Source organism: Mauremys mutica, chromosome 8 (assembly GCF_020497125.1).
Source record: "Mauremys mutica isolate MM-2020 ecotype Southern chromosome 8, ASM2049712v1, whole genome shotgun sequence".
Classification (NCBI taxonomy): Eukaryota; Metazoa; Chordata; order Testudines; family Geoemydidae; genus Mauremys; species Mauremys mutica.
Window position 1 is genome coordinate 48,536,105 of NC_059079.1, and position 22,586 is coordinate 48,558,690.

General features: G+C 38.4%; 1 protein-coding gene across 2 annotated transcripts in view; it reads left to right on the forward strand.

The window, feature by feature from the left end:
• The window catches only part of UCHL5 (ubiquitin C-terminal hydrolase L5), a 30,093-nt gene extending 8,665 nt beyond the window's left edge, over positions 1-21,428 (forward strand). Inside the window, exons 4-12 of one of the 2 annotated variants that reach the window (XM_045026655.1) lie at positions 4,722-4,805; positions 11,302-11,427; positions 11,525-11,586; positions 11,674-11,804; positions 13,449-13,512; positions 14,121-14,223; positions 14,663-14,776; positions 16,988-17,086; positions 20,744-21,428. In XM_045026655.1, coding sequence (XP_044882590.1) covers positions 11,525-11,586; positions 11,674-11,804; positions 13,449-13,512; positions 14,121-14,223; positions 14,663-14,776; positions 16,988-17,086; positions 20,744-20,788 — 618 coding nt within the window. In that variant the 5' untranslated portion in view covers positions 4,722-4,805; positions 11,302-11,427 and the 3' untranslated portion in view covers positions 20,789-21,428. The remainder of the gene's footprint in view (positions 1-4,721; positions 4,806-11,301; positions 11,428-11,524; positions 11,587-11,673; positions 11,805-13,448; positions 13,513-14,120; positions 14,224-14,662; positions 14,777-16,987; positions 17,087-20,743) is intronic. The other variant, XM_045026653.1, reaches the window with a different exon arrangement.
• The last annotated feature ends 1,158 nt before the right edge of the window (positions 21,429-22,586 follow it).

A 22,586-nucleotide genomic window follows, 5' to 3' on the forward strand; every position in this document is an offset into this window, starting at 1 on the left:
TGAAGCTTGAAACGGAGCCAGGAAGCCATGACCTCCAAATAAACCTGGGTGTCGCAGGAGCCAAAAGGAAAGAAGTCAGATGGCCCTCTAAGTAGATGCATCTACTGTGCGCTTGAAAGGAATGCAAGTTCAGTTTGCCCCTGGAGTAACCAGACAGATTATTGGCAGGTACAGAGTACTGAGATGCCGGGCAAGGTCAAAGTCACAAAGGATGCCTTCCCTCAGATGCCAAAGGCTCTGATGGCTGCTAAATGGACTGATAAAACATGGTTTGGTGCCAAGAAGAGTGAAGGCCAAGGAGAAATGTGTTAACTGTATCAGCAGTTCAGTGAGGCTCACAGAGAGTAGTGGAAGGTATGATTTGAACTGCCACAACAACTAGACAGGTTAGAGGCAGCAGCAGTACCTGTTATGGATCCTGCAGGAAAGAAGCAGCAATGGCTTCAAGCACTGGGTAGACAAGAGTGATCCAGTGGGCCTGAGACCTGTCTGAGGAGATATTATGGTTGTGGACACGGCTTGCCCTTGAGTGAACTGGGGTGGGAAAAGACTGAGTTGCTGGGGTGAGCTGTGGGAAGAACCACAAACTCTGCTAGTGGCAGGGAGGTGGACAAGGCTTAATTGTCTTTGGTTTGGAGAGATGGGCCACATAAAAAAGGTTTTGTCCATCTTCAAAAGGGCTTGCTGCAGGAAGAGATGCAGGAGCCCCAAGAATAGGCAGGATAAGTAAAAGGTGTCTGATGGCACAAATGCCTCCGAGCTAAGTTCATCAGAACTGGACCTGGAAACAGTGTATACGACTGGTTGACAAACCTATCCAGTGGAAGATGGAGTGTGGCATGGAACAATTACAGTCACTGACACACATCTTGCTGAGGTGTCAGTGTACACAAACATGGCCTGTGGGGGCTAGGAGGTGACAGTAGAGTCCACAAGGGGAACCTGGTGCCATGAGGCAGACTCTACTGGCAGTCCTAAGAGAACATGAGTTGGATGTCTTTCTGAGGAGATGAGACCAAGGCTTCTGAAAAGGGCTCAGCCTTGAGAGGAGAGAATGTGAGAAGCCTTCTCTCTTTGCCAAAGTAGTACAGTAGGGAAATTGATGCTGTGAAAGAAGCTAGATGGAAGGCTCTGGAGGAAAAGGAGCCTGAGTTGCGGAAGCTCTTCAAGCAGAAGTGCCTGAGAGAAGACCCCCGACCAAGCAGGCCACCTGATTAATCAAGGCAAGGACCACAAAAGCTCTCCAGACAGAAGCCTGAGACAGAAGATTCTACCAACCAGGGCAGGGACTAATAAAAGCTCTCCATAGAGAGGGGCCTGGGAGAGAATACCCTGAGAAAGAAGGGCAAAGACTGCATAGGAGAGAACACTGCCTTCAGACAGGACCACCACCTCAAATTCTTTCTGTGGGGGGAGGTATGTAATTTGGTATACCACCTTCATGGCTCCATACAGGAGGTCCAATAGTTCTTCTACACCCTGCTTCAGGAAAGGAGTGACACATGTGGACCTTCCAGGCTTGCCTAGAGAGGCTGCACAGAAGCAGCCAATTGGAGCCCAGCAGGCTCAGATAAAAACAATTGTAGGGCCTTAGCAAGTCAGTTCTTGGCTGGGGCCAGAGGACCTGAGAACTGCACCCCTAAGGTAAGCAGTGAAGATAAAGAGGCCAGCTAGGAGGCAGCCCAGGGTAGCAGCAGCAATGAATTTGACTGCTGTTTATAGGGTTCCTGGGTTGGAACTTGGAGTAGTGGGTGGGCCCAGCTTCCCCCACTGGCCAAGTGATGTGAACCTCAAGAAGGAAACAAGGCATGTTTGGAGGCCTGAGCAAAGAACTGAATTTAAAGTTCCCAGAGCTGGCACTGAAGACCCATATGAGGACAGACATAGTTTTGGTTGGACTTTTGTTACCCTGGAAGAGACTGTGCCACTGAAGACCCACCAAGCAAGGCTGACAAACCTACAGGTTACACCAAGAGTAGGAAGAGGACTATGGTACTGCACCCAGCTGCTAGGATGTTCATAAAATGTGAGCCCCACCCACCATACCTTGCCTCTCAAACATAGAGGTATAGCATTCAGTTTAAACCAAATATTCATCCTTCCCACAAATTTTATATTTTCCTATTTGTCCTTGTAAAGATCTGAAATCTTGCAAATCTTGAAACAGAGCTTATAGAAATGTATCTAAGTGGAACACTGCTATTTTTGTTCCTTGTTTTGTATCCGTTATAAATTGAGACCATTATCACACATTTGCATTTTAGGAAATTGAAAGGTATCCACATAGATCTATCTACAAGTAGAAATGTGGGAGATAAAAGCATACTTAACCCCTCTAGCTGTCATGGCTCCTCTATATCTGTGCTTCTGTCATATGCTGATGAAAATTCATCTATGCTTTGTTCTTATCCCATTGTCTTCCTTTTTCACTCCTCTTTTGCCCTGCTCTAGAGGCCCTCATTCCTTGCCCTTTCCTAATCCCACTTTCTTCATTTTCTCTGCAGTCTCTTGAGTCTTATCAAACAAGAAGTCTAAGATCCAGTTGTAGTCTTGTAATTCAGTGAGGTAGCTGACAGTTGTTCAGCTAGTGTCTGTATGAATGGTTGGTTGCATATTCACTTTTCTGGGTTCTGCTTTCTACCATAATCAAACATGCTGTTGCTTCTTAAATATTCTAGACCGCTTGTGTGTTCCTCATGTCTTTTCTCTTCCCCCATTAGGCTTGTTTCTGGATCATAGAATCATAGATTATTAGGGTTGGAAGGGACCTCAGGAGGTTATCTAGTCCAAGCATTGGACTTGGTGTTTAACAACTTGTTTTATTTGATTATGTTTAAAGGAGCCTCTGAGAATTGACCTATAGAATGCAAATACAGAGTCTAAGCTCAAATAACATTACATTTCTAAATGGAAAAAGCTAGGAAACCTCAAAGCAAATGGTGAAAGAGTGTTTAATATCCAAGGTTCTTGGTAATCTCTGAACCCTGAAAGTATAGCTCGTCTGTGTAATGGGAGAAAGGGAAATCATTAGGCTTTTTTGGATACCGTCTTACAGACAGTAATGACTGCTTTGGAGTGTCTGGCCTACTGTAAAAATATATTTATTGTATTTCTTTTAAATGGTGAGAAATAACTAATGTGCACTGGTAACTGCTCTTAAAGTAGTAGTGCATGATTTTGCCACATGATGGCACCAAATATTTGAAAAATGACCTGCTGGGGGGTGAGGAGAGGAATGGGCTGGTACCTTTTTACTTCTTTGACCTTGTCCTTATTAGACAAGTGCAGCGGCTTAACTAAATCAAAGCACTTGATAATATAAGGATGCCTAAAAGTGTTTTTTTGCTTGTTTTATACATTAGAAATTCACATTTCTCTAGTCACACTAAATCCTTCAGTCTAGACAACTAGTAAAATTATGGCTTACAGGAGCGTGAAAGCTGGTCATTAAGAGGGGAAGAGTGTTGTGTGGGGTTTTTTTTTGTTTGTTTTTGTTTTTAAATGAGACTGTTAAATAGGTGTTTGTGACGTTTTAAACATTTAATGATTAAAATTTAGGGGAAAGTAAACCTGCGTTAAATAATCAGCCACATCAATCATGGTCTGAGCGCTACCCAACAAGTCCTTCAGCAAAACAAGGGAAGACCAGGGCTGTTTCTTACATTTCTGAAATGTAAAATATAAGAAATAGGGGGTGGGATGGGATGGGGGGGGTAAAACTTTCTTTATACATCATAAAGAAGCAAAAAGAGGCATAAGCCTAGTTTTGTTTTGTTTCTTTTCCTTTGCAAGTCATCTTCAGAACAGATTGCTATTTTATAGTCTTGCCACTGCTGCGGGTTTTTTTTGTTTTTTTTTTAAAGAACAGATGAATTAAAGTATCCATTTTTTGTATATAATCCACCATAATGTAAGGGAGGGTGAGCAGATCTTCTGTCTGGGCAAGCAAACTTTCCTGGCAATTGTGTAAGACTGCAGTAAGCCAATGGAGTAGTAAACACTGGGGTTTGGTGGTCTGTCAGTTTGCATAGTCTCTTAAAAAAAAAAAAAAAATAATACAGTGAGAGTTCCAGACATCTTGAGGATCCCAACTCTTTTGCTCTGAAAACCCAAATTTTTAGCCATCCTTCCATATGTTGTTTCTCTTAAAAAAATAAAAAAAAAATAAAAATAAATAAAAAATTACAATCTAGATAGAGACCTTGTACTTTGTTCTTAACTTGTGTGCTGATAACTTGTTATAATGTAATGGTAAATCTTTATATTGATAAGACTAAGTGTATATAATCTCCTTGTATGATAGTGCTATAATATGGGAACTAAATGAAGGTATTCTCAATGCACAATTCAATTTGTACCTAAGTTTCCATACATCTTAAAACTTTTTTTAAAAAAGATTTCTGAACATAAACTTTACATGAAAAGATCATAACTCTGAAACAGTGTTTTATTATAAAATTTAAATACCTTGCATGACAATGGAACAATCTAAAAACAAGTTTTGAATGCATCTGAGCACTTTTACAGCACATGAATATGTACCGTAGTTGTGGGTTAGTAACTGAAATCTAACAGCTACTGTGTATTACAGGTTAGAGCTTGAGTATTTTGAAAAATAAATTGAATGATGGTATGTTTAATATGCATGCTTATTAACTTTTTATTATCTTGGTCAGTTTTATATGTACTCATGTTAAATTTGGCCTCCCTGTTATGCCTAGGTATGATATGGTCCTCTATTTGGGGCCTCAGAACTGTGGATGATCTTACATGCCATTTGAGCTAGGATACCTAGGCACAATGAGGTGAGTTAAGGATACGATTTCAGCCTTAACTCTGAATGTCTTAACGTCTGTGTGTTGTTAAACCAGACCCTTAATTTTATTTTCCAAACACAGTGGTTACATGTGTTAATGCTGCCACTAAAGTATTCAATAATCATTAATGTTGTTGCAAACCACTGTTTGTCAAGGAACAATTGCTCATGGCTTAGCACAAGAAGTAGACCCATCTCTCCAAGAACAACATTTGCACAAGTTGCCACTGTGGGTTGACACATTTTATACTGATTTTTGTTTTGTTTTGTTTGGTCTCTTCAGTATTTTACTAGTATCAGGATGATACATGAATTTTTACTGAGCATTCATTCACTGTTTTTGCAGTAGCATGATAGAACGCTAACTAGGAACTAAGCATATTGTACCTGGCAGGGGAGGAAAGGTCACTTCCAAAGAGAGGATTTTAGGCATAAGTGCATCCCAGTAATCTGGGGAGATTTGTTTTGTTCATGTAACACTCTCATTGATTTAAATTGTTTGAGGATCAAGCCCTTTTATGTTTGCAGGTTTAGTAATGCTAAATTTGAGCATTGGGATTGGCCCAATTTGAGAATTAACCAGGTTAATAGATGAATTAATTAATTACAAAACATTTGCACCTCATGGCACACATAATACAGTCACGGTCATGGAGAGATTGTCTATAATGGAGTATAACTAATAAAGAGAACTCACGTTTGTTCTGAATGGTAAAATTGTGCATGTGTTGAAAATAACAAGTCTTAGAACCCAAATCTACCCTATAGTAACATGGTTGCATTTGGCTGCAGATCTAGTAAAATCTATTTTGTGGCATGCAAAAGTTTAGAAGATAAATCTACAAGATTCACAGTGATACAAACCCATGTATTATAATGCGAGACCCTCAGCCCTTATCCTCTTTGGTTCTCCAGAACTCTTTGAAAAAGAGAATAGCTGACCTACAAGACCAAGGTACTTCTCCCCTGTCCACAAGAAAGTAGATTGGAATGTATGTGGTGCTACACATGAAATCAGCCCAGAAACTCAAGTTGATGCACAAGGCTGGTGCCCACTTATTAATGGTGAATATCACTGGGACCATGTGACATGAGTGCTCTGGGATAGGCATTAACTGCATATTGGTTTCTGGGTGAACTTACGATGTTGGGTTTAAACCAGTAAAGCCAAAAGCTTTGTACTAGCTTATTTAAGATAGCCTTATGCCATACTTCTACAGTATGGCATCAACACAGATGCTTAAGTAGAAGGGCAAATACTTGGGGAGACATCAGTCGAACCAAAGAAAAGACAAGGTGGGAGTGGGGTTAGGTAACCTAATTTTCCTTTTTGTTTTTGTTCTTGTATGTCTGGCTGTCATCTGAAGTGCCCATCTTCATCCTCAGTTACCATGTTGATTTCCCATCCAACCTCTTAGCCTCCCACCTCCATGTCCTCCTTTCCTTGTTTGACTTTCAGTCTTGGATCAGCTTTCCTAGTAACCAAAACAGCCATTTGCTCAAGCTTGTCTTCACTGTTCCTTTTCACATCTTCAAGTCCTTCTATAACTAATGTTTATGACTTATGTCCTCTCCTCTGATTTATCAACTCAGTCGTTGACTCCTTTGCCCCGCATTCCTGGTGCAAAGCCCATCCCACCACTCACAGCTCACTCCTAACATCCACATCCACTTGCTCAGCACCTCTGAAGAAGGGTCCATAATTATGGTCCATCCTCCACTACAAACTTTTTTTCCTCTTACAGTTCGTCTGTCTTCCTGGTTACGAAGAGCTACTTCTCCATTCTCAATTATCCTAGGCCTGCAATCCCATCTATATGCCACTATTTGGCTCTGTTGTAAAACCCTTCCGTTGTTCTCCCGCTACCTTGCCAAGTTTTTCAAAAGAGATGTTCCCTTTCCCCTACTTCTCCATAGTCTCTCAAGTGTCTCACCCACTTTCCAGTTGCCTCCATCACCTCCTGTTTTGTGATTCCCTATCCCCCCACTTTTGTTTTTCTCCTTAATCTCTTGCTCTTCCCTTCAGTTTTTCATTTTATAATCTGCTGTGGTCTTCCCTCATTCTAAGGTCCTACTCTAGACTTCATCTGTCTCTCCTGCTAATCCCATCTCCTTTCTCTCTGTCACCTAAAGTTCATATATATTCCATCTTCAACTGTTACCTCAACTTCGCCCCTTCAGTCTGGCTTGTGACCTTTCCACTTTACTGCAACTGCTCTCAGCAGTATCTACAAGTACCTTTCCTGGTCATTTCTCAGAGCTTCTATTCAAACCTCATCATCCTCAACATTGAGTGCCTTCTACACATATCATGCAGTTTTTTTAAATCTTGTCCTTCCTTATCTTTTACAGCTGTGTGCTGTTTTTTACTTTCTGCCAGTCTACTTCAGTCTCTTGATGCTTCTATTTCCCTTTCCCACTTTAATTGAGGGACATGATTGTGTTCCCAGGTGCGCAATCCCTTGGCTTGACTGTATAACTATGCATCTAGATGCTCTGTGTAAACATGTGTTGTTGTCATTATTGTGTCCTAATTCTACTATTGCTTCCCATTGTCTTACACCCACTTATTGCATCTTATTTCAAAATTGACTCTTTCTTTGAAGCAAAGTCTGTCTTACTGATTATTTGTTCAGTGCTTAGAACATTGGGATGCCAATCTTAACAGGTGGCTTCCGGGCATTATAAATCAATCAATTATCTAGTATGGTGTACAACATGAGAACAGCTGAGTCTTCTCAAAAAAGGGGTGAGGTTTAAGGTTCTTTCTATGAGGTGAGGGGAGCAAGGAAAATGAGAAGAGGGTTGAGGGAATCAAATAATCTGTATTCAATAAGCTAAGAAATATCTGTCCATCTTGGCTTTGTCCTCCGTACCAAGATGGCTATATTTAATGTGTGTAACTTGTGAATTACTCAAAATAACTTTTGTCTTCCCCTTCCCTCCAATATACATTTTGAGGCATGTTGTAACGCTGCACCTTTGTTAGAAGAGCCATACAATTTCCAAGAGCATAATCCCATATTTTCCATTAAATAGCAGACCTAGGTTAACTGTATTTCCTACATGCAAAGCTATGCATGCGCTTGAAGGGGGAAAAGGCTAAATATGTATTCTAACCCAGTAGTATAGATGCAGTCCAGTTTTCCAGTGACACACTTATTTTTGGACAACTGAATGATAAACTCATATCATGGAGCCAATGTACTGTTCACTACATAAAGTGCAAATAGAGTACTTTCTAGCATCCTGATATCTTGTGGATTTTGTTTTGTTTTCCCCTGATCTTGCCAAAGAAAAGGTGTCAGTCTGTTCTGACCTGCTTTGACTAGAAAACAGATGTTGTCTGTTCACTTTTTTGTTGGAAGTGGTTTCATGTTTACAGCCCTGAAGTATTTCAAATGCTTGATATATAATTAACCTCTTAAATTGTCGTCTTTTAAAATGTATGTAAACCTTTATACTGGATGCTACTCACACAGACTGGAAAGTCTCTTCCCCACCCTTCTGCCTACAAACTTACTGAATGAAACAGCTAATAATCATCCCTCATGCTGCACATATCCCCAAACCAATACAAAGTAATTCCTTGTCCAAATTCTGCCCTTAATTACACCCTTGTCAACTCCATTGACTTCATTGGGGTCACATAAAGGTAACTAAGGGTAGAATATGGCCCCATATCTTTTATTATCACTTTTGAAAGGTAATATTCGCTCTCCATCCTTCAACATATACAGAGCCCATATTTCACTTCCCCCTCCCTTTTTTAAAAAAAACCAAGACTGTCGAATAATTGCAGTTAACTTGCGCGATTAACTCAAAAAAATTAATTGCGATTAAAAAAAACTAATCACACTGTTAAACAATAGAATATCAATTGAAATGTATTAAATATTTTTTGATGTTTTCTACATTGATTTTGATTGCAACACAGAATACAAAGTGTACAGTGCTCACTTTATATTATTTCTGATTACAAATATTTGCACTGTAAAAATGATAAATAGTATTTTTCAATTCATCTCATACCGGTACCATAATGTAATCTCTTGATCGTGAAAGTGTAACTTACAAATGTAGATTTTTATTTATTTATTTTGGTTACATAACTGCACTCCAAAACAAAACAATGTAAAACTTTAGAGCCTACAAATCTACTCAGTCCTACTTCTTGTTCAGCCAATTGCTAAGGCAAACAAGTTTGTTTACATTTACAGGAGATGCTACCTGCTTCTTATTTACGGAGTTTCCTGAAAGTGAGAACAGGTGTTCGCATGGCACTTTTGTAGACAGTGTTGCAAGGAATTTACGTGCCGTATGCCCCTTCATGCTTCAGTCACCATTCCAGAGGATGTGCTTCCATGCTGATGATGCTCATTTAAAAAAAAATGCATTAATTAAATTTGTGACTGAACTCCTTTGGGGAGAATTGTATGTCTTCTGTTCTGACCCGCATTTGGCCATATATTTCATGTTATAGCAGTCTGGGATGATGACCCAGCACGTTAGTTTTAAGAACACTTTCACAGCAGATTTGACAAAACACAAGGAAAATACCAGTGTGAGATGTCTAAAGCTACAGCACTTGACCCAAGTTTTAAGAATCTGAAGTGCCGTCCAAAATCTGAGCGGGACGAGGTGTGGAGCATGCATTCAGAAGTCTTAAAAGAGCAACGTTCTGATGTGGAAACTATAGAACCTGAACCACCAAAAAAGAAAACCAACCTTCTGCTGATGGCATCTGATTCAGATAATGAAAATGAACATACATTGTCAATCCGCTCTTCTTTGGATAGTTATCGAGGAGAACCTGTCATCAGCATGGATGCATGTTCTCTGGAATGGTGGTCGAAGCATGAAGGGACATATGAACTTTCAGTGCATCTGGCACATAAATATCTTGTGATACCAGCTACAACACTGCCATACGAATGTCTGTTTTCACTTTCAGGTAACATTGTAAACAAGAAGCAGGCAATGTTATCTCCTGCAAATTGTAATCAAATTTGTTTGTCTGAGTGATTGGCAAATAAGAAGTAGGACTGAGTGGACTTGTAGGCTCTAAAGTTTTACATTGTTTAATTTTGAATGTTGTTTTTTGTACATAATTCTACATTTGTAAGTTCAATTTTCATGATAAAGAGATTGCATGACAGTACTTTTACTAGGTGAATTGAAAAATACTTTTTCTTTTTTTACAGTGCAAATGTTTAATAAATAAAATGAGAACTGTACACTTTGCATTCTGTGTTGTAATTGAAATCAATATATTAAAAAATTTAGAAAACATCCAAAAATATTTAAATGGTATTCTATTGTTTAACAGCGTGCTTAATCGCGATTAATTTTTTAAATTGCTTGACAACCCTAAAAAACATGTTTTAGGCTATGTATCTCTCTTTAATGTACAAAAGCTCTGACTAACATTAAGGTTTTGATTTACTTTTTTTAAAAAGTAGAATATTTTACCCCAAAAAAATTCAGCAAGGTGAATTATGTCTGATACTCTATCTTCTTATTAACTGGCTTGAATTTTTTGGTGTACTAGTTTGTGCAACTGTCTCAGCTCTTAAAAATAAACTTGGATTGAAGGAAGATAAGTGTTCTATAAAATGAAGTGAAAAACAAAAACTCTGAAGTTTATAAAACTTTCACACAGAACAGATCTGAATTTGAGACTAACTCAGTGTATTTGAGGGGGTTTTCTTTGTTTGTTTTTGTTTTTTTTTTTAAATAGGATCATCTTAAATCTAGGTCACATGCGATGCCTTCTTTTAAAAATTTATATTTCGGTAGTCTTTTTCCCTGTTAATCTAAATTGTAGTGTTCATTGAATGGTATCATTATATTTTAAAGGGGGATATGGAAATAGCGATATGAACAGCCAGGTTCAGACACTCTTTTTGTGTTGAGTAATACCTTACTCTGCCAGTGGTCCCATTGAAATCAAGCAAGGTAAGGTGCTAGTCAGCCTGAGTACGGATGAAGCCCTGAATCACTAGTAGAATAAGGGTATATACTAAAAGTAACAAATGTGTCTTAAAAGTAAGCCAAAGATTCTTTGCTGTGCTTTAGCAATCGATGACATCACTACGTCTTGCTTGATCAGGTTGTTGTATTCTTTACTCTGTTTTAACTGTTCTTTTAGAAGAAGTGAGGGGGCAGATTACAGGGTGTTTCTAATATTTACTTAGAATAATTGCACTTTGTTTTGCCATTTGCACCTGTACAACCAGCATCACTTGGTTTGTCTTGTACAGCAGAGGCTTTTATGGCTGTCCAGGCTAGATTTGCTACCTAGGTGGTAGTACATGTTTACCAAAAAATAGGTACTGCTTCCAGGCTGAAATTTTGTAACCTAAATCAGAGCCGTGTAATCCATGCAAAATAAGGGTTTATAAAGGAAGAATTGGTCCAACTTTAATTCTTTCTATGTCATTATCTGTAATGAACTGGTCCTCACTTTCCATACCTCTTTCTAGGTAATAAACAATGCTTGTGCTACTCAAGCCATAGTAAGTGTGCTATTAAACTGTATCCATCAAGATATCCATCTAGGAGAGACACTAGCAGAATTTAAAGAATTTTCACAAAGTTTTGATGCTGCGGTAAGTGCAACTAACTTTTTTATACTTGGTATATGCTGATTTGAACAACTGGCTTATGTTCTCTTTATCTTATTTTATTTTTTATATATATTTTTAGATGAAAGGTTTGGCACTAAGCAACTCTGAAGTGATTCGGCAGGTTCACAATAGTTTTGCCAGGTAACAAAAGTTGTGCGTGTTACAAATCATACAAAATCCAGTAATCTTTTCTCTCTCACTTCAGCATGGTCTCTGTTTACCTTTTAGACAACAAATGTTTGAGTTTGATGCAAAGTCATCAGCAAAAGAAGAAGATGCATTTCACTTTGTAAGCTATGTTCCTGTTAATGGAAGGCTATATGAACTAGATGGACTAAGGGAAGGACCAATTGATTTAGGTAAGTTTTCAGTTCACTGTGACTAATTTTTAAACATTGTACCTTGTTGCATTTTTAAGTTTTTGGTGGCCATATGTGACCAAAACAACTGTCCTTTTGAGATAACAGCTGGTTCTTGTTAATACTTTTTGATCTTTCACTGAGAGACTTATTTAGACACTGTATTGAAAAGGATGATTAACTGGATTAGTCCTCTCCCACACCTTTTCAGGTTTTTCCTTTCAACTAGTTTTTGTGATGTCAGAATCTCAGAATTTTATTATTCATTCCTTTAATATTTTAGTTCCAAGGCAAAATCAACTGGTACAAAGAAGTGGAGCCTGTTAATGCTAAGTCAAGAAGTTAAATCAAATCTTTTCATTCCACTTAAAATGTAACCATCTATCAGATGTCTGTTCTAATTTTTAAGATTTGCACAGTCTTATTATTTGGTATTAAACTAGCTAGTTTCACCTGGAACAGTTCTTGTTTCCATATCTTTTTTTCATGTTGCCTTCCACCTCCTTTTTATATTCCAGGGAGCATGTTAGTCATCTTTGTAATCCTAATGTTATGAGAGTAGAAATTTCACTACTTGGCACTAAATTGATACTTTATTTGTTCCTTGTAATATTTATTATGGTAACGTACAAACTATCAAAGTAAATGCATCATCGAAAGGTGGATTTTTGTCACAGTTTCTCAAATATTAAGACAAATGTGAAAGATTATTAGTTTCAATATAGTGAATCTTTCATTTTGAAAGATTCTGATTGCTTAAGGGGGGACTTCCTACCAGACAATGGCCCTGATGTAGTCAGACCTGCATGTCATATAATTGAAGTATATGGGCTTTCTGTGGACATAAGGCTCTGTTGACATGGAATCCATTTGCAGGATTGGGGAGTATGCATATAATAACTGCTCAACTCACTACTATAGCAAAATACAGAATTTAAAAGCATGCTGTGCAACAGTTTAGGACTGGAAGTGAAGAATACAGATAAAACTACAGATGGAGTTTTAGGTCTCTTTGATCTAGTCCTCTTTTTGAAATGAGAGTAGATCAAAGTGCTACAAGGAACGGTTAATGCACATTAAATGTTCATTTAGACAAGCCCTTACTGTTCAAATGCTTTGCAAGTGCTAAGTATTGTTTTAAAACATGAGGAGGAACCCTCCAAAATTTGGAGAACAGAATGGAAGAATAGATGATCCTAATGATATAAAGGTTTCCCAAGTTTCTAAATTTCTGGCAGAAATTACTGGATGAGAAAAAAATCAAGATTTTCATATACTTGCTCCCTCCACCACCCACCCACCCAATTTGGAAAACAAAATTTCTTTCTTTACGCTCTTACCAAATGACTTGTGCTTTTTTTCCCCTGCCAGTAATAGAGTAAAGGTTAGACCTTTTCCTCCCTTTTAAAATCTACTCCACTTCTGTTGCTTTTCTAAATATTGTCTAAATATTATTCAGTAGATTACTGAAAGATATTAACAAGAACCAGTGATTAACTTCCTATTTCAAAAAGACCATTTTGAACAGTTTAGAATTGTCTTTCTCCAGAGAAGAGATCCACTAGTAGCCTGAATTATCAGTGTTTTGAATTTGCAGCAAAGCTGGCACTTTTTAAAAAACCCTTTTTTATGTTTCCTATCTAGGTGCCTGTAATCAAGATGATTGGATCAGTGCTGTCAGGCCTGTCATAGAGAAACGAATACAAAAGTAAATGTTAAGTGCTGCTTTTTTTTTTTTTTTTTGAAGAACGTACATGTATAACTTTTTTTACTGCAAAAGAACCAATTCCTAACTTTTTTTTTGATTTAAAAGTAGTTTTCTATTTTTTTGTTTAGTTTTCTAAAAATAAGCTACTGCCATCAGTTTTCCTAACTTCTTAACCCTCCTTCCCAAATCACAGCTCCAAAACAGCTTGGGCTAGAAACACAACTTATTTTATGATCTCAGTTATGGAGGACACTTACTAAAGGGAGTCTTCTCATACTCTCACGTTTTATTTTTTAATAAGCAGTTAACTAACAGTCAGATTATATAAACAGAAAGATTAACATTTAAGCTCAGGTGGGGCAAATAAACTTTGGTGCAGGTGCTGTAAAAGATACTATTGGACTAATTGCCATATTTAGTGTTGTTCAATGCAGTCATCTATGATGTGATTTTTGTTTCACAATAAGAGTAAAACAATATCCACAACTTTAATGTGAAATAAATAAATATTTATTTACAATTAAGGAAACCATAGAGGACTTTTGTTTGTTTATTTGGAGCTGCTGTGCAAATTATTTAATTTTGAAAACTATGTTCTCTTCTTTTAGATACAGTGAAGGGGAGATAAGATTTAACCTTATGGCCATTGTGTCTGACAGAAAAATGATATATGAGCAGAAGATAGCAGAATTACAGCAGCAACTTTCAGAGGTAGGATATGATATTTAAATAATGCAGTAGTTCCATGCCACTGTCGCTTTTTGCTTAGAAGGGTTATAAAAATAATGTTTTAGTTACTATTTATTTTGCAACTAACCTATTCCTGCCCCGTAAAGGAGAGGGGGGAGAGAAAAGAAAAACCCTGACAGTGTTTTTACTCCACAAAGGGAGATGTGCCAAGAGACTATGAAGTTTGTTATGGACTTTATGTTGCCATTGATTTTTTTTAAATGGAAGATGCTCAGATATTATGTTAATGGGCCCCATTGTACAACACTAAGACAGAATTAGCCAAATAGGTGTAGCATATTGCTACCACAGTCCTTAAAAAACTAAAAATATTAATTTAGGTAATAGCAGTATAAACACTGTACAGACCAGACTTTTTATAAAATTCTAACTTTGTTGCATTCATTTTACTTTCTTTAAGGAAGAGCCAATGGATACAGACCAGAGTGGTAATATATTAAGTTCTATTCAGTCAGAAGTTGCAAAATATCAGATGTTAATTGAAGAAGAGAACCAAAAACTAAAAAGATACAAGGTACGTGTAGTTTTTTTGTTTTTCATAGTAAAACTGTCAGGAAGATCATAATGAAGAGCCAACTTGATGTGAGGCCTGAAAATGAGGCCAATCTCATGCTCCTTCACATCAGGGCTGGAGGAATTACAAGGATATTAGCAAGGCACTGCACTACATTATTCACATGTATCAACTTACTCCTGAGTTATTGGTTTGTTTACTCACCATCTTTCTTTCTAGATACCTGGGAAACTGATATTTTTATCTACTCTTTTTATTTGGATTGTAAACCAATCACATTTTCTTATGTATATTCTTTGAGCCTCCCCTATTCTGCCATCTCCTCCCATTCAAGTATGTGTGTGTATATATAAAAGTTCATCAAAAAGCTTTTGTAAATAGTGACGTGTAGAACTCCTGGACAGAGACAGTTGCATGTGCCTCAAGAAGTTACAACTATGGTCACCATTAATTCTGCTCTATAGTGGCATTCTTTTACTTCTCAGAATTTGTTTTTTTTGCTATAGTGGTGGGTTTTTTTTGGGGGGGGGGAGTCATCCCTCTAAACTCCTTTGATAAGATTGATATTTCTAATAAACTTTTCCGCCTTTCTTTGTTATAAGGGTATGTTTTAAGTTAATAAAGAACATTTGATACTCAGCTTATCAGATGTGTGTACTGGATTGGCGATGAACTACAGAAAAATGGAAATACTTAGCTGTTTGCTGCTCTGTATCAGAACATATCTGTGATCCCTGAATATGGCATAGAAACAGCTTGCATTTTTTTGGTCTTTACATTAGGTACGGATGTGAGATTATACACTGTTTAGAAACTAGCAGAGCATATTTATATTCTTTGCTTTTTGAAGTCCAGCCCCTAGTTTTTGATGAATGGAATGAAGTGCAGAAGAAGTTGTCATGTTTAACAGAGATTCTGACTGATTATCTTAAATAAGGAAGTAATCTGAATGCATTTAATTGTATTCATAGAAATGGGGAAAGATTTGGGATATGTCTGCAGTGCAGTTAGACACCCACAGCAGTCTTGGGCTCAGGCTGTTTTAGTTGGTGATGCAGACATTTCGGATTGGGCTGTATTCTGTAAGGTGGGAGGACACCAGAGCCTAGGCCCAAGCCTGAAAACCTGCACCAGCAACTAAAACAGTCCCGTGAACCTGAGTCAGCTGGCACAGGCCAGCCGCGCACTTTTAATTGCAGTGTAGACATACCCTTTTTGATCAACATTTGGAGCCGGTCACCAATGATTTCAGGGGATATAAAAGAAACAACAAATAGGCAACTTCAAAATTATTTGCTTTAGTTTCTCCAAAGTGATGGCCATCTAGCTCCATTGTTAGTTATACCTACAGAATACATGCTGTGGAATGTTTAGAGAAATAAGAGAATGAGTTGGGGAAAAAACCTGTATGGTTACCTATCTTTAATATCTATGAATATCTCTCTGCCCCTTGGTAGGATAGAAAATAAATTTATTTTAAATTATGCAGGTCACCATCAAGAGAGATACTCCTAAAGCTTTTTACTAAAATGCATATGTATACAGTAATTTCTTTTAGATAAACTTATTTATTTTACTAGTTCCCTGAAGATAGAATTTTTTTATTGAAACCTTTGTCACCTGTAAGAACTTAAATTCTGTTTCTGTTCTGCATATTTAGGCCTTTTGCTATATGACAAAGTGCTATGAGATATATTAGGAGGATTTATCTCTGTAAAGCATCTTTCCTCTGATGTCAAAAATTGATAAATACTACTAATTATTTTTTGTATTGCAATTTTGTCTAAGGGAACTAGTCCTGGAGCAGAGCCCCATTGTGCTAGGGAGTGTACAAATACATAACAAAAAGACAGTTCATGCTCTAAAGAGCTTATAGTTGAAATATAAAATGAGAGATGGGGAGCACAATTAAACAGCATTTGTCAGCATGTTAAGCAGGAGCTACAACATTCTAGCTGTCTATTCATTGTCAGGTTGAGTGTTTTGGTAAGTGGCATGATATAAGGTGGCATGAGTCTTAAGGAGGGTTTATATTTATGCCATACAAACTTTGTGTAATGCATCGACGCATCTGAAGTGCTCTAAACCTCACCACCTGAACTTGGTAACTGGCTCAAAAAGAGGATGTAACCTTAAGAGAACTCTTATGAGAGAGAGGTGCCTTTTGTCTGACACTTAGCAGTTCCATTAATGTTTGCAATTAATTTTCAGATTGAAAATATTAGAAGAAAACATAACTACCTGCCTTTCATCATGGAATTGTTAAAAACTTTAGCAGAACACCAGCAGTTAATACCACTGGTAGAGAAGGTGAGCATTTCTTGTACGACTTTTTTAAAGAAGCAAGATGTATTAATTCATGTATTTTGCATGTTTTCTACCTGAACAGAAATGTAGCTGCACTTCTAAAACTGGAATTCTTAAGTGGAAGAGGTTTATTTAGTTAAACTTGCTGTGTGCTACTAAATGGCAAGTATGTATGGGGATTCCCCCCCACCTCCAGCCCTGTGTTTTGAAGATGCAGAGTGCTCACCAAGATGGGGGGGTACACACTCTGCTGAGCAAAAGCTCCAGGGAGTGTCTTCCCTGATAGCCCAAAGTCTCCATATGCTGTAAAATCAGGGGGCCTTTCAATAACGACTATATTAGTGAAGTGGAGGGCAAAAGGAATCTGTCTTCACTAGAAATGCGTGCAGCTGTGCCGCTGTAGCGCATCTGTTGAAGACACTGCCGACGGGAGAAAGCTCTCCTATTGGCATAATAAAACCATCTCCCCGGGGGCAGTAGCTGTATCAGCAGCACTGACATAGTGCTGTCCACACTGGCACTTAGGTCGGTGTAACCTGTGTCACTTAATGGATGGTTTATTCATACCTCTGAGAGACATACAATATACTCTGGTATAGAGAACCCCTATAACTTATCTCCTCAAGGGGAGCACGGAAATCTAAAACTTATCCACACACAAGGTCTGTGTATCCTTTGTCTTATTAGATTCCAGGACCCCGTCTATACTATCTGTGAACACTAGATGGCAACCCATGTGTGGCTGTATTGCTGCATCGTGTTGTACGTGTCTGCTTCTTTTGTCTGATCTTTCCTAACTTTTGCTGTTTCCTTTCTATGCTTCTTCCACTGATAGTTTTGATTTACTGTTAAACATGCCTTGATTTAAGCTTTAAATAAAGTATGTATTGTTTCAGTTGTCTCCCTGGTAAGATCATTAAACTAGGTTATTCAAACAGCTAACTTAATTGGGGTTTTTATTATGTTATTGGCTTGCATATATGTCTCATATGCAGTAGTTATAACATGTATTCCTGATGTTAGACTCTTACATTAAATAAATAGCTATTTATTTAGCTTAACAAGCATCTCCATTTAATTGAACATTTTGGGTTGGGGTAAGAGGGGAGTTTAGAAGCCCAGTTGCTTGCGCAGATCACTGCTTTACCAGTTGATGTTAGGACCACTGTTTTGAGGTGAAGGCATTTTGGTCTCTGCCACTTCCTAGTGTTTTTTGTCTAATGTTTTTACCATGTGAAATGGAGACAGAAAAACTCTTAAAGAGCCTTAAATAGTTGGCCTCACTTCTCTCTCTGTACATGTGCAAACGTGAAGAAACTTCCTTACAGTTAGTAGTTTAACTGTGACCCAGAGAAATTAAGCCAGCTTTGAATTTTCTTATTTTTAATTAAACTATATATTTTGCAGTCTTGTGTTACCAACAGCATTGTATGGTTTTTGTATTAAGTTACATATTATGAGTTTGTGTCTCACTACTGAACTTCAGGGGAGACTTGGTGACTTAGAGCAGCGGTCCCCAACCTTTTTGGCACCAGGGACTGGTTTCGTAGAAAAAAAATTTCCGCGGACCTGTGGGATGGTTTTGGGACGATTCAAGCGCATTACATTTATTTTTGTACTTTTATTTCTATTATTGTAATATATAATGAAATAATTATACAACTGACCATAATGCAGAATTAGTGGGAGCCCTGCCCCCTATCTGACCCCCACCCACTTCCTGCCCCCCCGACTACCCACCCCCCTCAGAATCCCCTCACCATCCCCCAGAGACCCCCACCACCCTGGGACCCCACCCCTGCTCCCTGTCCCCTGACTGCCCCAACCCCTATCCCATTCCCCCCCTGCTGAGTCCTGACAGACCCCCCCCAGAACACCCACAATCCAACCCCCCCATTCCCTGCTCCCTGACCGCCCCCCCAACCTCTGCCCCCTCTCTGTGCCCTGACTGTCCCCAGGACTCCCTGTCCCTTAGCCAACCCCCCTGGCCCCAGCCTCTTACCCCCGGCTCCCACCTCACCCATAGCCTCAGCGCCTCGCTGAACAGCTGCAGCGTGTCTCCGGCGGGGCCTGAGCCCCGCCCCGCTCAGAGCCGCGTGGTGAGGGGCGGGGCTGGGAGCTCCACGCCAAGCGGAGGCAGCTGAGCTCAGCCTGGAGCTCGCAGCCCCGCCCCTTCACCACGCGGCTCTGAGGGGGCGGGGCTCAGGGGCCATGCCGGAGACACGCCGCTTGATGTGCTAGGGGTTGGTTCGCGGCCCGGTTCCTAACAGGCCACGGACTGGTACCAGTCCGCGGACCGGGGATTGGGGACCCCTGACTTAGAGGATTCGTAACGGCGCACAAAGAATTTTACTTCAGGGTCCTTTAGTTAGAGCCAAAGCAGTTCAGTAACAAGCAACAGTCAGAGCTAGGTGCATGCACACCTTTATACAAAGGACCACAGTTACTATATGGACGGGTGAATAATCTTTCTCAATATCATTTTAGTCTTTAAAATCTGTATATAAAAGGAAGAGGTTAAGTCATGTGACATCAAGGTAAATGCCACCAGGTGCTTCTAAGATTTAATGTGAAAACTGCCTCAAACTTAAATGATTGAGATAAGTGAGAATGTCTTGATTGTATCTTTTTGGCATATTAGTGTGATCTGTGTGTAAAGAAAGTTTTTAGCTTGATTTAAAGCTCCATATATACACATCAAGAGAAATGTCACCCCTCAGAATTCTGTTGCTGATCTTAGTTTAGTGTGTAGCTACCACAGCAAATGATATGATGAATAGCAAGAAAGAAATGGAGAGGGATTTCTATTTTAACAATGACAGATTTTTTTTTTTTTTGCATCCTAAGGGAAATGATTGCCTGTCTGATCGTCTCACATTACTATTCAACACAACATTTTCTAGTTGAATATTGGTAAAACCAAAATTTGCATATTAGTATTTTACTAAATGGTGTTATGAAAAGATGTACCAGGCTGCAAGTTTGTTGCAAAACAGTTACGTCCATTTGTATGGAACGTAGACTTTTAACACGTTGTGGAAAACTGAACAAGAAATTCTATTTGAAAATAACCTCACTCTTAGTTTCTGTATTTTTCTTCCTTTGTGCTTCTTGATGATGAAGCAAAATACTAGTAAAAAGATCTTTGTTGCTTCAGAGCTCATCAACTGATAATTCCTCACTTGAGCTCATTTTCTGTTTGATTTATATGATTCTTCCCACTGCTCCAATTGTGATATTCATACGGAGGATTATGATTGTCAGGTGTAGAGTAAACTGCATGAGCAGATGATCTCCAGAGTAATAAAAATCTTATTGTTGGATATCTCTCCTTAGTTATGTGAAAAAAGATAGAAACATAAGACTAAACTGTTTTTAAGTAAAGTGTGGGGTTTTTTTCAGATTTTTCCACAGAGTCAAGAGGGCTTTAATCTGTTTTGTGTTATATAAGCATATGCCCAGAGATATTAAGGTTTAGTAACTTCATGTGCGGCATTCGACAAGCATCCAAATTATGTTTGATATTTTACTGTAACAAAAGCCACTTTTAATTGTGTTCTATGTTCCAGGAGGTAACACAGTCATGTATATTTTGAGTTGTAGACAAAAGTAGGTAGTAGTCTCATCGTAGTATAACATGCTCTCTATTTTTACCTTTAGGCAAAAGAAAAACAGAATGCCAAGAAAGCTCAGGAGGCCAAGTGAAGATAATTTTGGAGGAAAAATATATACAATAATGTGCTTCTGACCTTGTTTTCATGAAACAAGCCTACAAGACTTTTCCATAAACTTTAAATTTGTCCAGCGCACGTTTGACAATTGTAACAGTTTGTCTTGTATCGTATGTACGGGTCTATAAATCTCCTCCCCTTGCATCATGTGCATGTAGAACCTACTAAGTAATGTTTAGTCTCTTGATCAAATTCCATTATTTAACGGTTGTATCTGATCAATTCCTCATAGCTTATTGGGAAGTAGAACTGCCATTGTTACAGATCTGAAAATGTGCAAATAATGTACCCATGTTTTAATCTCTTCCTAATGAAAATATTTACACCTCATCCCATGTTAAGGGACTTGGATTTCTAATGATGCAGAGAATGTCAGAATTTTAAAATAACAGTTGGGCTTTCTCTGTTCATCACCATTAACAGGTATTATAGTCTGACTCTTTTCACCAACTTCCCCTGTGTCTTTGTTTTTATGAACTTTGACTAATTTTTTACAGAGTTGAAAAGTATGAATTTAGCTGTAAACCACTTGCAAAGACCAATGTGTAATCTCAAAAGATCTGCATTGCTTTAGTAGAAAAGATAATAAATTTTCCCATTTTTATTTTGGCAAACTTTCTTCAGGTGGTATTTTGTAGCCCTATCATTTGGTACCGTGACTGTTTTGGATAGGATAGTACTTGAAATCATGGCTTCTTGACCATATACATCAAACTTGCAACAGGGAAGTTCACCATTTGAGTTCACGAGATTTTTCTGGAGATGTATTTATTCCACAGTTTTAATTGTAAACCTTTCAACATACACTTTGGTAGGTTTGTGGAGGGGTTCCTTGACCAGTAGAAGAGACAGATTTGGGAGGGGCGGGAGGTGACTTAACCATATAAGAGAACTAAATGCATGGGAAAACTTAAAATACCAGAGTTTAAAAACAAAATTTCAGTGATGACCTCAGTCCAGACCATGGGAAAACTAGCATTGCAATTATTCTTACTGATTTCACTAGCTCTGCTAGTGAAAGGATAAATCTGCTTTAAATCTCAAAGTGAGAGAGGAAGGTGTTTGTATTATAATATACGGTGATGCACTGTTAAAGTGGTTTGGTATTATGGAACATATTTACAGGTCGTCTACTCTGTTTGCTTCTGATGGTTCCTGATAGTATAATCTGAACTGATTTGCTCAGTCTGGTTTTGAATAAGTCAGACAGTGATTCTGCCACTAACCTAGGGAGAATTTTCTCTCTCCCTCTTCCCCTCCCCCCCTCATTTCTTTTCCTCTGTGTTTCATGACCTTGTCTTTTCTTTATGAATAGATTGTGCTTATTCTGAAATTTTCCTCATTTTTTGGAGGAAAGCTGTGTTCAAAGCACATTGATTACAATGAATAAAATATAGTACTGTCTTTAAAAAGGCAGTATATAATGAAAGTATTAAATATGATTCAAAGGGGTAATACATGCTAATTTTATGTTCAGTCCACTTTTGGTCCCCACCCAGAAGTCCTACTTAAGAAATACAGTATAATCAATTCCAAGAAAAGAGACACATTACTTAGAAAAGGAAGGCAGCATGTTTAAAACTCGTAAAAGAATATTAGTTTTACATAACCTGCCTGCAGGCATAGCTCCTTGGGCTGCAAGTTCCTCTGATTTCATATGCTTTGCGGGGCCAGGTCTGTTCTTTATTTGGGGAGATCTTTAAGGAAATATAGGAAATTGTGCCTAAACTGCTACTGCAATGCTACTGGTCTCTGTGCCTCGCAACTCCCTG